Below are 15,728 nucleotides of genomic sequence, written 5' to 3' on the forward strand. Positions count from 1 at the left end.
AAAAGGAAAAAGAGTAGAACCCCAAACAGGACAATAAAAATTCTTACAATAATCACAGGAAGAAACAGAGCCAAAGGAGAATTCTTGCAACAGAAAAATATTCCATTATCCAGTGATTATCTAAACCACAGAAATGGAAAGAAAATTTAGCAGAAAAAAAAAACCTTCACCAAATCCCTACTTGCACACACAGCATTAGATAGATATGCCGTAAGCGGTTGCTATATGCAGTTGTGTTGTATGAAAATAGCACAGATTGTTATCGGAAGTTGTTCCTGAAAATAAGTTCAACTTAACATTTGGGATGATTTTAGTGCTTCCACAATTTTCGACATTTTTAAGGCTTTTGCCTCATTTTCGACCGCAATGCCTATTTACCCAAAGGATCAGCTGCTACGAAAAAATTTGAGCATTTTTTTTTTACTTTTGAATTTAGTCCTTAAAAATTTTAGGGCGAAAAACCAAATAATTTTTTATGCCCTCACACATGTGATACAGAGGATATATATCATTTGATACGCCAAAAGTGCTACATCGAAATAATGGTTTTGGACCCCAGGTCTTTTTATACCAAACCCGTTTCAGAACATTTGGAGTCGATCTAGGAGGGTTCGTTCGTCCGTCGGTCTGTCTGGTGCGCACAACAATTTTCGTAGGGAGTATCCGGTTTGATCCAAACTTGGTATTATTGTCTAACTTAGATCGGTTGGGAAGATCGCAATGAAACCGTCACACCTTATGATACCACCCATCAAAAGGTCAAAATTTCCACATAATTTACTGTATAGAAAACGAAAGGATCATCCAATTTTGTGCAAATCCTAGTATTTTTATCAGTGTATTGTACAATGTACAATATCGATTCACCCCACTATGTATCTGTTACACAAAGGGTACAATTTTTGAAAACTTAAACTTTTTAAAAATTTGAAATAAAAGTCCGATTGCCCCCAACAAAACATATGCTGTGAAGATGACAACATCTGTGTGAGGATGGGATATATTCTGGTACCTCCCCCACAGCGGGTCAACATTTTAAATAATTATGTCTCTCATGTCTCTCATCTAAACATATCTCCTAACCATAGATCTGATGATAATATGGAATTTATTGGCTCATTTTTCTGGTACCATTCTCACAAAGGGCCATTTATAACATGCGATACTTTGCACATCCAGTAGAATATCCGCCTGACTTTGGATATTTTAAAATTTTTGACAAGTATTTTCAAACGAACTAGTTGAGTATTTGCAAAATGAAGATCGGCTTAAGAAAATCTTTTAATACCGGACCGAATTTCGACAAAAGACTTTTTGGAGTTGGTTGAATTAGGTAGTTTGAGAGCTATATTCACATTTTCAAGAGGAAATGACTGCAATTTTAGCACATCGTTGTAAAATTGCTCAATATAGTTAGAATATCCTCCATATGAGCTTAAAGTACTAAAAAGTACAAAATAATATGTCTCGGTAGAATTTATTAATTTGAAATGACGGTTTAGGCTTTCAATAGGATTTGCGAATAAAAATTGCTGTCATTTCTAAGCCACTCATCCGACAGCTGATGAAATTATTCCAGTGACAGCTCATTATATGGTTTACAAGCGTACAAAAGCATTTTGGAAAGAATTTAACAGAAATAAGTTATTCGTGATGAAATTCAAGCGTGATAGTGTGATTTCTTTATATTTGGCTGGAAACCACAAGTGGCTATCGTTAGAGCACTCCAGCATTTAAATGTGAATAAATCTTTTGTGTCTCGTATCATCGTTCGTTACCGTGATACTGGTAGCGTAGCCCGACGTCAAGGAAGTGGACGGAAGAAATCAGCAATATCAGCAGAAATGGTTCGAAATGTAAAGAAGCGACTTGATCGAAACCCGCGTCGCAGTGGCCGAAAAATGGCTCATGAGCTGAACATATCGCGATATTTCAATCGGCAAAAATTGAAAAATGAGCTCGGGGTAAAGCCATGAATTTCTATTTATTCAGAACTGAAGCGCAGGCCATGGTGATGGTGTGGGCCGCCATAACAGTCGATGGTCGCTCTCCGCTCGTATTAATCGACCGTGGTATCGGAATAAATGCCGAATTTTGTCGCGAAAATATTCTGGAGGTTGTATTAAAGCCTAAGGCACGCAAACATTTTGGCCTCAGACCTTGGACAAACTTTTCGGAACCTTAAAGCTCGAGTACAACAGTGACTCTCATTTCGTTTGTCATTCTCATTCCGTTTGCGAAAACTGCTTGTTAAGAGAGGAAATGACACCCTTTACGAACCTTAAATGCCATTTTTTCAAAAATTCCATAAAGAAATATCTCTAAAATTGTCAAAATACTGAATATCGAATGGTGCCGTTTGATGTGGGCGATATGAAAAATGGATCTATATAGAAATAATTCTGCTAAAGGAACTGACAGCAATTATGGGCGCCATTTACAATTAAGTCAAATTATAAAATTATTCAAAATTATAGAAAAATGAACCTGTATCGAAAAAATGCTGCCAGAAGAACTGCACCACTGACAAGTAATGCATTATTGGAATTATAATAGTCTTTGAGATTCTTGTGATTATTTCTGCTACAATTTATCACACTGCTGTAAGCATGTTTATTTAAAATATGAAAAGTTAATAGAAAAGAGCATTTTTCCTAAATGCAATTTAACCAAGAAGGACAAGTAAAGAATGGAATGTAAAAATGAAGTCAACGGCGGACCGTGGCGATTTAAAAATACTCTACGATTTTGTAAAATATAATATGCTTTTCTTTGAATGACATAGATGATTCGGTTACAGAGTTTTATGGCCTGTTTAAGTATGTCAAAAGAAAAAAAATCGAAATAATAGCAGAAATTCAATGTAAAGTTTTCAATAAAAATTCAAAAATTTGAAAAACATATATAGATTTGGGTTTTTATAGTGACGTATATATACAAGGCCTTAATTCATTTTACGTCGTCGTAATTTTGACCACGGAATTCAGTTTAAAATTGAACTCAGATTGTGTATAAATAAAAAAATGCAGTGCTACAAATTCATTTTTTGGGAAATTGCAACTTTGTATCCCAAATTTTATATTTAATACTTTATATTTTTACCTTTAAATTATTTTAATATATATTTTTATTAAGAAGATAATTTCCAACATTAATGGTTAATAATAAGCAAAAGTCACCAATGACCAAATGTAGTGCACTTTCTAATTTTTCTAACAACTGCTCTCCGATACTGTAACCATAATCGCTAAGGGGTATGTTGACACACAATAAAAGCCATCACAGATTATTTTCCCTGCAAATGGACAAAAGCAAAAAAGCACGAACAGAATCAACCGGAAGGGAAAGAATAAAATCACTAAACCCTGCAAACAAGTTATACCGTTGCAGAGGTATGAGGTACAAAACGAAGAGAAAAAACTACTAAATGAAATAGTCTATCAAAAATAAAATCTTGATCTTTTGTATTGCTTCTTTTTCTATTCCCGCTTTCAACATGCAATTGCTGGCCGAAGCCAAAAATTATATTGAGAACTTAATAAAAAAGAAAAAAAGGGAAAAATCACACAGGGATGGATTATGTTGTTAAGGGGAAATGCTACAGAGGGGTATATATCATGTGAAATTACCAACATGTGCCCTATCGGTATAGCGGTGTTAGAACTCATTTTTCCTTAAGAGAAATCCGTTTAAGAACATTAGTAGCTGATCTTGTCATGTCTCTATCTATTTGAAAATTCGTACTAAAAGGCTACGAAATGTGCTAATATGCAATAAAAATTTAATATTTTGCATTAGATAAACGGAAGAAGCTTGAATTCTGAAATTTGGAATGAGAGTCACTAATAGAATACAGGATAAATGTCCGAAAATTCAAACTTTAAGGTTACGAAATTTTCGAAAATGATACTAAACTCCTGAAATGGCACCATTTGGTATTATGTGAACTGATAGAGTTAATACTAAAAATTTGGTATGAGAATCAATTTAGAAATGTGTACTAAGTGTGTGAACTGTACTAAATGGTACTAAATTTGTACCTATTTGGTTTTGGTCGAACGAATTGATCTGGAAATTTAAAATGTTGGTATTGGTTTCTCTGCCGGTGAGTTGTGTTAAGATAAAGAGTTGGATTGGAAAACGCGTTCAGCAAGTGTACGAAAGGTACTAAATTTGGTATTGCGTCCCCGGATACTGCTTGAAATCTGAAATTTTGCATTGGGTTCATCGTTACTGTATAGGATTGAGATTTGGAGGTGGTTTTGGAAATACGTACCAAAAAAAGTACATGGTATTAAATTTGGTATTAGGGTAAGGGATTGAATTAGGTGTCTAAATGTTGGCATAACGATCACCTTTTGTGTGGTACGAAAAGTACTTAATAGTATCAACTTTGGTAGGAAGGTATTTTTCGAAATGTGTACTCACTGTAACAACTGTAAAGAAAGGTACTAAATTCAGAACAATTTGGTTTTGGGTAAACCAATGAAGCTAGTTATTTGAAATGTTGGTATTGGATACCCTGTTGGTGATAGGTTTGTGATAAAGAGGTGGTTTTGGAAATGTCTGCTACATGTGCACGAAAAGTACTAAATAGTACAACTTTGGTACAATTTGATATTGGGTGAATAGATTGAAATCGGAATTTTGGTATTGGGGTCGTTGTTCATATGTAGCCTGGTATTGAGATCTGACACATAGGTGGTTTTGAAAATGTGTGCTATAATTGTACGAAAAGTACAAAATAGTACTACATTTGGTACTGGGTGAAGTGATAGAGACGGAATCCCGAAATTTAATACTGATGTCTCTTGAATTATGGAGTTTTTTTGTGAAAGTGTGTGCTATAATTGTACCAAAAGTACAAAATAGTACTATATTTCGTATTGGGTGAAGGAATAGAGCTGAAGATGTGAAATTTGATATTAAGGTCCCCGTCGGTATCTGGTATGAGATATGGAGGTGGTTTTAGAAAAGTGCACTATGATTTTATAAAAAGTACTAAATAGTACTGTATTTGGCATTGTATTCTATAAAATTTATTATAGATTTCATGTTGGTGTCCGTGGTTAAGATATGGAGGTGGTTTTGGAAATGTGTACTATAATTGTTCGAAATGTACTAAGTGGTACTAAATGGGGTATTGGGTAAAGGAATAGAGCTGAAATCCCGAAATTTGATATAGTTTTCATGTTGATGTCTGTGGTGAGGTGATTTTTGAAATGTGTACTATAATAATTCGAAATGTACTAAGTGGCACTAAATTGGGTACTGGGTGAAGGGATCTGGAATCTCGAAATTTGAGGTTGAGGTATCTGGAATTGAGACATTGAGGTGGTTGTGGAAATGTGTGGTTATAATTATAAGAAATAATTATAAGAAAATAACTATATATTTTTTAAAATTCATGGATCCAAGGATCCTATTTTTTTAGATTGCGATCATATATTATTTTTTGCGAAAGATCCAGCCCCGACGGTTCATAAAAAAATGTTCTTAAATAAGTTAAGGGGGGGGGGGGGGGCTACCTTCATATGGGACCTATGCATAAATTCTCTTGCAGGGGATAAAGTTGTGTGGATTTTAAGTCAATTCCTTTGAAAAATGTGGCTAAAAACATCAAAATACCGAATTTCGGGAGTTGCCCTCATATAGGGGATATATGATATCGTGGACCTATGTATATAATTCTCTTTTAGGGGATAAAGTACTCACAAGGAATTCCTTGTGTGGACTTTCAGACAATTCGATTGAAAAATGTGATTAAAAACAACAAAATATCGAATATCGGGAGGTACCGTTCTATGGAGGCTATACAATATCGTAGACCGATATAGACAATACAGACAAAATATAGATTTGAGCTAAATTTTAACTTCCTATCTTAATTCGTTTTGATTGTAGCGTAATTACAACAGACGGACAGTTAGGGCTAAATCGTCTTAGAATTTTACGCTGATCAAGAATATATATACTTTGCTGGATCTAAAATTACTATTTTGATGAGTTACAAAAGAAATGACGAAATTAGTATACCCTCCATGCTGTGTATCGAGGAGGGTATAAAAATCATAGGGACGTAAAATAGTGCCTAAAAACTCACAAATTTGTATTGTACTGGTAAAGTGAAAGATTTTGAAGACTTTTTAGGGTAGAAGGAAAATATTTTCTTTATTATTCTATGCGAAAAAGGAAAAACTTGAATAATATATCAATCCTTGAAAGTCTAAAAACTTAGAATGATATATGAAGTTTTGGTTAAAAAATAACAAACTCTTCAAATTGTGAACTTTGAGTACCAAAGAGTTCTAACATGAACTGCTGGAACGAATCTAAAATTGTATGGTGCCCAGTTAAGAATGGGCCGGTCGATACAACACATTGTTGTCCTACCTTCGACATCAATTTCGGAAATATTAATAATATGAAGTTGGTAAATATCTACATAATCAAGTCACATAATGGCATTCGCATCAAACCAGCGAAATTAAGAGTGTCTTCGTTTTGCAACATTTAGGAGAATTGAATGCCACATTTCGCTAGCAGGCATTTGTGGAGTTTAGACCAAAAGCAAAAAAAAAAAAAAAACAGCCACAACACGAATAAATCGTTTCAAACAAAACCCATATAGATATACCTACAAAAATCTTCTATTAACTAAAAATGGATAGAAAATATTAAACCCTCCTTTTTCCACCAACGCCAAACCCAATTCAATAACCAAAATGTCTGTTTGAACAAACGAAACCGTTTGTTATCTCTTCATAATTGAAATAGTCCTGGTAACGATGTTTGGTTTGATTGTGCAGCCAATGCTTAAATGGATGGATTTATTTTTCAGTCTTTTTTCTTCCTTCCCTTTCTCGCTTTTCCATGTAGGAATATGGATTTATTACCAGCATTTATTGGACTAATGCCAAAACAATTTAAGATGTGAATGAACTCTGCTCCAAAACTAAATGGGGTGGAGATAAATGTTTTCCTGTCTGTGAATAGATCGACCGACCGACCAACCGTCCGGTTGAATTGAATGTGACATTTTATGCTTTGTTTGCTATTGTTTTTGCATCAACAACAATTTTTTGGCTGTTGATTGTCAAAGAAATGTGTGTTTTGAGCTTGGTAATTTTCACTGATCTAATCTAAGGATTTTGAGGATTTTTTTTTCGGCTGTTGTTGCTGCATCAATTGCTAAGGCTAATGAACTTTTCAGTTCGCTGAATGGGAAATTATTAATAAAAGTGTAATTATGAGAGGAAAAATATTTAAAACATTATAGTTATAACATGTTTAGGCAATTCATTTAAGAATTAGACTTGACTTAAACAAATGAATAATTAAGTGCGTGGATTGTTGAAACGATTTTTTCGAGGACAAATTGTGGATTTTTAAAAAGATTTTTTCGAAGACAAAACGTGGATTTTTGAAGAGATTTTTTTTTTTTTTCGAGGATAAAGACGGAATTCTTCCAAAGACCAAAAGACGTGGATTTTTCAAGACGGAATTCTTTCAAAGACCAATAGACGTAGATTTTTCAAGACGGAATTCTTCCAAAGACCAACAGACGTGGATTTTTCAAGACGGAATTCTTTCAAAGACCAACAGACGTGGATTTTTCAAGACAGAATTCTTCCAAAGAAACAAAATTTAGTTCAAGGATCTACTACAGATTTTTTAAGAAAAAAGTTTGAAGGATCAATATCCGGTTTTATGTCCTTGATAAAATATTTTATATTTTAGAAAATCCAGGTTTGGTCCTTGATAACATATTCTATTTTTTCGAAATCCACGTTTTGCACTTAATAAAATATTTTATATTTTAGAAAATCAACATTTGATTCTGATCAAATATTCTGTATTTTAGGGAATACATGTTAGGTCCTTAAAAAAATATTCTTTATTTCAGGAAATCCACATTTTGTCCTTGAAAAAAATATTTTTAGAAAAATCCACATTTTATCCTTGATAAAATATCCTTAGAAAAATCCACGTTTGTCTTTTATAAAATATCCTTAGGACATCCATGTTTGATCCTTAGAATCTTAGAAAATCCACGTTGGCCCTTCATAAAGTATTGTGAGAATACTCACATTTTGTCCTTCATAAAGTATTGTGAGAAAACTCGCATTTTGTCCTTCATAAAATAATCATAGAATTCACGTTTGGTCCTTGATAAAATAATCATAGAACTCACGTTTGGTCCTTGATAAAATATTCTTAGAAAATCCACGTTTGGTCCTTCAAAAAATAATTTTAGAAAATCCACGTTTGGTCCTTCAAAAAATATTTTTAGAAAATCCACGTTTGGTCCTTCAAAAAATATTTTTAGAAAATCCACGTTTGGTCCTTCAAAAAATAATTTTAGAAAATCCACGTTTGGTCCTTCAAAAAATATTTTTTTTAAATCCACGTTTGGTCCTTCAAAAAATATTTTTTTTAAATCCACGTTTGGTCCTTCAAAAAATATTTTTTTTTAATCCACGTTTGGTCCTTGATAAACGTTTTCTTAGAAAATCCACGTTTTGTCCTTTATAAACTTTTTTAGAAAATCCACGGTCGGTCCTTGACAAACTATTCTTAGAAAATCCACGTTTTGTCCTTTATAAACTTTTTTAGAAAATCCACGGTCGGTCCTTGACAAACTATTCTTAGAAAATCCACGTTTGGTCCTTGAAAAAATGTTCTTAGAAAATCAACGTTTGGTCCTTGATAAATTTAGAAAATCCACGTTTGGTCCTTGATAAACATAGAAAATCCACGTTTGGTTTTTTTAAGAACGAAATTCACGTTTGATCCTTAAAATTGTTCTTTCAAAACATCTTAGATGTTATAAATAATTCTTCTCAAAAATAATAGTTTGATCCTAGAAACAAGTTTCCAAAAATCCACACCTGATCCTTAAAAAATCTTCTCAACATATCTTCGTTTGGTCCTTGAAAAAATATTTATGAAAACCACATTTTTAACTTGTTTTCTTACAAAATACCCACGAAGGATCCTTAAAAATTAATGATTGGTCCGAGATCATTCTTCCTAAGAAGAAGGTCGTTGTCAACAAATCTACCTTGATAAATATTTTATAAAAATATCGACATTTGGATATGAAAAATATTTCCCAAAGATATAAAATATTTTTTTATTTTCCTTACCAAAACTTATTTTCAATTAAACGTTTCACATGTGTGTGTAAAATTAAATATTAAATGTCTACGCTTAAAAGCCGACCGACCTTTTATTTTTGTAATTCCCCATGCAATTTTACAACAATAACACCAACTTAGTTGCTTTCCTAAGAACAGAGGAAATCATTAGGTGTGAATAAATACAGTGGCAGTTTGTTATTAAATACTCGTAATGCACTTGAGCGGAGCGGAGCACAAGCCCTATGGCGCTGGAAAGGACTCTCAACAAAAGCAACACCGACATTGTCAACACCATGGTGTCGGGCAGACATCTTTCGTGTAAAATAGCAATTATTTGGTTTTGAAAAGTTGAAGCTGAGAATGTCTGGGGCTGTGTTGAGGTCTAAGTGGAGCATGTGAACACACACATACATGTGCACACACACACACATGATGTTCGTGTTGGCTTTGCTCTCTTTTTGTATTCTGAAAATAATTAATGCGTATCTTGAAGCAACGGCAACGGTAAAAGAAAAAGGAATAAACATTGAAGGTAAACGCAAGCACACACACACTCGCTCACACACCCACACAAGGAGTGTCGATGCAACATAACCAAGACCACATGCACGCTCTGTCATTACTTTCTACCTTCCTTAGTTTTCTATTTGGCTTTTCTTTTTTCTTTCTTGCAATTCACCCAACCATGAACGAAGATCGTGTATGCAAATGAAGAATTTACAGTTAGACGGAAGTTAGATTTAGGTGCTCATTAGACGAAAAGGAAGGCATGGAGGAATAATAAAACGGCAAGTTTGTTTCCTTTTTGGAAAAGAAAGTGAAACAAAACAAAGAGTTCGTACGCAAATGAAGGTCCTTTGTTGGTGTTGTTGATTTTATTAGACAGTGAAAACTGCAACAAAGGAAAATACCTTGAAAAAATACTTTCCATGCGTAGAATAAAATTATTTATTCTTTCGGCAAAGAATTGTTCATTTCCAAATGAAGTGAAATTTTAGACAGGACAACGTATATGTAGTAGAGGTTCCACTGTAGTATGTCAACGTTGATATATGTATATGTGTAAGACGTTTTCATATGAACTAGCATATGCGTATTATTAAAAATAAAATAACAACATAAAGTGAATAAATTTTGACATATTGCACTTTTTAATTTAATTACAGATTTGAAGAAAACCAAATGTGAGGAAGTTCTGGTGAAACGTGCACGTCATGTTATTACGGAAATTAAACGAACCCAAGATGCAGCCGAGGCATTGAAAAATCATGACTTTGCAAAGGTAGGATTCTTTGGAAAAAAAATTAGTATAATCAACTTTTTATTATAAAATGAAAAATTACTACACAATTTTAAAGGAGATGGGCAAATAATTACCCAGAATCTTTTGAAAACGAAAACTAGAGAATGTGAAAAAAATCTTAAAAAAAAGTCATAATATTGAATGTGTTATGTACTCGATTTAATAAATTTTCGATACTTAGATACTTAAGAGCCTCACTTTAGAGGCTCATATTCTTCTAGGTCTGGAGATAAGACCTCAAACTACTTTAGGTCTAGACGTAAGACCTTCAACTCTTTTGGGTCTGGAGCAGTGTTGCCGTTTTGGGCGTTTCCGTCCAAATTTGGGCGGAAAAAAGATAAATTTTGTGGTTTGGGCGGATTTTGGGCGGATTTTTTCCATATTGGGTACAAATTTATTTTTCATTGTTTATTTTTACGCAATTTAATTTTTTTATTACTAACTGAATTTTATATTTTTTATTGAGATGAATCGTTATTTATTTTATAGATTTTTGTTAAGTTTTTTAATAATATAAATAATACATTAGGCTAAAGTCGTTAGGGGCCGACCATGTGATACCCTACAACACTACAATATGTTAGAAGCCCCCTCATGTCCAAATCCATTTTGGAAGATTTCGCTTTTGAAATTATGTGACGGAGCACTGCCCAGATATTACCCTTAGCATTTTGACAAGGGACATTTTCCCAATATTTATGCACTCCGTCGTGCTGTTAGTTTTTGTGTTCCATTTTACGGCTAAATATATTCCAATGGTCACCCAAAATGCCAGAATTCTTCCCTGTGCTTACCTATTTTCTCAGGCGTGTCGATTGGCTTCAATTGTGTGATCAGGAATTTTTTTTTTTCTGTTTTTGGTTCATATATATATGAATATATTGCGGACATCTTTGAAAACAATAGGCCTTGCCCTTCTGAGCCTAGCCCTTGTGAAAAATTTCGTGAGGATCGAACGATAATTGCAATCTGTATATAAATAATAACCCTAACCTGTGTTGTATTAGAAGTCAACTTGAAAAAATCGCATGCGAAAAAAAAAAATATGAAAAAAATAAAGAAAATGTCTCAAAATACTACAAAATCTATATGAACATCATTATTGGTATCTTTTTATGCGATTTTGTAGTATTTATACTTTAATGCCACAAGGGTAATTGACAAAATTTGTCAAAATCGCTCCAGCCATTGTGAAGATATAAGCATTCTAGCTGACATCCCCTTCCTTTGTATATATACATTGTATATATTTCTCTATATATATCCGATATTTTTACTATCGGCATCTACGTAACGGTCAGAATTGACCTGTTCGTCTATTTGTGATTTCGCCGGCAGTAAAAATATTCGCGGATTAATGGAAAAATTTACTTTTATTTATCGCAAATGCTATGGTCTACTAAACCACTAAATATTACCCGATGACCATCAAAATTGGAAGGCTTCTGCCCAGTCCAAAGCTCTAGCCCCATGCTAAACTTCGCTTCGATTGGTCTATAATTGTGACCTGTAGAGCAACTGCAAAATCAGGAAATTTCAGTTTTTTGTCCATTTCAACCCCTAAATATTATGCGATCATCTCCAAAAGAAATAGGGTTCTATTCTGACCTTAACCCCAGCTACATTCTAAATTTCGTGAAGATCGGGCCATAATTGCGACCTGTAGAGTGATTACAAATTTACATGGACATACATAGCTAGATCGACTCAGCTCGGTGAGATAGGAAGATTCACATATACTTTGTGGGAAACCAATATTATTAACCAATAGGTCTGGAGATAAGACATCCAAATATTCTAGGTCTAGAGATAAGACCTCCAACTCTTTTAGGTCTGGAGATAAGACTTCCAACTCCTCTCGGTCTGGAGATAAGACCTCCAACTATTTAGGTCTGGAGATAAGGCATCCAACTCTTCTAGATCTGGAGATAAGACCTTCAAATCTTCTAGGTCTAGAAATAAGAATTCCTACTTCTCTAGGTTTGAAAGTAAGACCTCAAACTATTTTTTATTTTTTTAGATCTCTGGAAATAAGACATCCAATTCTTCTCGGTCTGAAGATAAAACCTCCACCTTTTTAATGGGCGATAGAAGAGACCGCCAGCTCTTCTATGGGTGATAGAAGATCTACGGCTCTTCTGTGAGCGATAGAAGATCTACGGCTCTTCTGTGAGCGATAGAAGACCTACAGCTCTTCTACAGCCGATAAAAGACCTACAGCTCTTCTAGGGCCCATAGAAGACCTTCAGCTTTTCTAGGGCCCATAGAAGACCTACAGCTCTTCTACAGCCGATAGAAGACCTTCAGCTCTTCTAGGGCCCATAGAAGACCTTCAGCTCTTCTAGGGCCCATAGAAGACCTTCAGCTCTTCTAGGGCCCATAGAAGACCTACAGCTCTTCTACAGCAGATAGAAGACCTACAGCCCTTCTACAGCCGATAGAAGACCTACAGCCCTTCTACAGCCGATAGAAGACCTACAGCTCTTCTACAGCCGATAGAAGACCTACAGCTCTTCTACAGCCGATAGAAGACCTACAGCTCTTCTACAGCCGATAGAAGACCTACAGCTCTTCTACAGCCGATAGAAGACCTACAGCTCTTCTACAGCCGATAGAAGACCTACAGCTCTTCTACAGCCGATAGAAGACCTACAGCTCTTCTACAGCCGATAGAAGACCTACAGCTCTTCTACAGCCGATAGGAGACCTACAGCTCTTCTACAGCCGATAGAAGACCTACAGCTCTTCTACAGCCGATAGAAGACCTCTAGCTCTTCTATGGCCGATAGAAGACCTCTAGCTCTTCTATGGCCGATAGAAGACCTCTAGCTCTTCTATGGCCGATAGAAGACCTCTAGCTCTTCTATGGCCGATAGAAGACCTCTAGCTCTTCTATGGCCGATAGAAGACCTCTAGCTCTTCTAGGGCTCATAGAAGACCTCCAGCTCTTCTATGGCCGATAGAAGACCTCTAGCTCTTCTAGGGCTCATAGAAGACCTCCAGCTCTTCTATGGCCGATAGAAGACCTCCAGCTCTTCTATGGCCGATAGAAGACCTCCAGCTCTTCTATGGCCGATAGAAGACCTCCAGCTCTTCTATGGCCGATAGAAGACCTCCAGCTCTTCTATGGCCGATAGAAGACCTTCATCCCTTCTATAGCCAGTAGAAGACCTCCAACTCTTCTATGAACAATAGTAGACCTCAAGGGGTTCTGCGGACAATAGAAGACCTTTAGGTTCTCTACGGACAATAGAAGACCTTCAGCTCTTCTATTGCGAGGAGATGACCTCAAGCTCTTCTGTGGAAAATATAAGACTTTAAATTATTTTATGGACAATAGAAGATCGACTTCCACCCCTTCTATGCACAATATAAAACTTCAAAATGTTATAGTGGCTATAGAAACCTTCAAGGTATTTTTGACAATAGGGGGTTCTATGTAGGTCTGCTATGTACAGAAGATCACCTCAAGGTGGTTTAAGGATATGGACAACATATAATCTCTGGATTTCTAATATACATACAATGTTAAGAATTCAGAGTCTCCTATATAAAAAGTTCGAAATCTTCTCCGCATTTTTTTTAACTTGATTCAAAACACCTGTATTATTTTTTATCTCAAATTACAAAATTTCCAAAATATTGCAGATAAATTCATTTTCTGCATTTTCCTTACAAACATTTTCCACTCCTTTATTTGTCCATGTTTCCAACTCTAATTTAATCTTGGCTAGTTGGATTTTACCTTGTTCTAATTGTATGCCCAAATAAACGTATTGTATTTCCGTATTCTATGCGGTTTTGTCTACTCCCTAGCGCCGGAGTAATATTCCCCCGGAACGAAAAAAGGAATATTTGAATGTGAATGATGTCGTTTCCCTGAATGCCTGCCTGGCTGTCTTTTTTAAAGCGCACCTTTTCATTCATTCTCTGCATTGCTTTTTCTCAAAAACATTCAAAAATGAACAGAGAACAGCAGCACATGCAATCATTAGCTTAATTTTTCGCTAACATGAATCAATGGCTTTTGACTGTGGTGGGATAGGGTGATGTTGGTAATGGTGGTGGTGGTGGTAGTAGGTGAGGCATACAATTGAACCACCGAATGCTATTTAACAAGACGACATGAACGAACGAAAAAAGCTGAATAAAACGTTCCGCACATCCATACAAAGAATGCTGGATGAAAGCCTAGATAGTTAAAAGGGCCTACCAATCGGTTTTGGGGGGATAATACCGGCATCATGCCTCCCACCGCGCTCTCCTCCCCCACGCTCATTGTTGTAGCTGTGAATGTCTGTGAAATGGTACAAAAATAAATACCTTTAACAAATGGCTGTGAATTTTGGCAAAGCTGTAGAACAAGAAGCGGCAGGAGCAGTAGCATCATCGCCATCATCATCAACAGCAACAACGGGAAGATTGCTATTTGCCCAGTTGGGTTATGGAGTTGGTCGGCTGATGGAATGTATGTTTACATATGGAACCCTAAATGCATAAATCAAATTTGCTGATTGCAGTTGAATTTTTTTCCCTCAAATTGTACGCCGGGAACGGGCGAACGAACGAGCGCACACACCGAATTCCATTGAAACCATCCAAAACTAACGACATTTTTTTGTGTTTGTTCGCTGAGGCCGCTTTTCAAGCGAGTTTGGCTCGTTATGGTCGATATACATTGTATGTGTATGTGAGTGAATGTGTTTGCGTGTGTGTGTGTGGGGGTATCACATTGGAATCAAAAGGATGGCGTACAAATTCCCTACGCTTCGCTTCATGTAATGTCTATCTATTTGGAAAGGAAACGATGGCAAATATAGAGGATATTCATGGGAGAATGTGTGCGTGCGTACATGTGTGTGGGTGTATGTTTGTCATTAATAACAGTGGTAGTGGTGATTTTGAAAGAAAATTGGACAAATTAAAGCAAGTTGGAGGAGTACACAATAGACTTCGTAATATCTTATATAGGAAATTACAATTATGCACTGACACCCCATATCGAAATATAGTCTATTCCGTTCGAAAAAAAAAATGGCTAGGATATGCCAACATTAACATTATTTATAAACTAAAAAGTGTCCTAAATTCGTTCCAACAGTTCGTGTTAGGCTTTTCAGTACTCAGAATTCACAATTTATTCAGTTCGACAGTTCGTACTAAATTTTCAGACTTTTCAGGTATTAGTCAAGTTATTCCTTTTTCGGACAAAATAATAGGAAAATGTTTACCTTTCACACCACAGAGTCTTTAAAATATTTGATTTTGAAGTGTGCGAAGGA

General features: G+C 35.3%; 1 protein-coding gene across 2 annotated transcripts in view; it reads left to right on the plus strand.

The window, feature by feature from the left end:
* LOC101896135 (galactokinase) overlaps positions 1-15,728 on the plus strand; it is an 85,118-nt gene that overhangs the window by 52,247 nt on the left and 17,143 nt on the right. For both annotated transcript variants that reach the window (XM_059122171.1, XM_059122170.1), the window contains exon 7: positions 10,310-10,425. In XM_059122171.1, the coding sequence (XP_058978154.1) occupies positions 10,310-10,425 (116 nt within the window). The remainder of the gene's footprint in view (positions 1-10,309; positions 10,426-15,728) is intronic.

The sequence above is a fragment of the Musca domestica genome, unplaced genomic scaffold (genome assembly GCF_030504385.1).
Source record: "Musca domestica strain aabys unplaced genomic scaffold, Musca_domestica.polishedcontigs.V.1.1 2, whole genome shotgun sequence".
NCBI lineage: Eukaryota > Metazoa > Arthropoda > Insecta > Diptera > Muscidae > Musca > Musca domestica.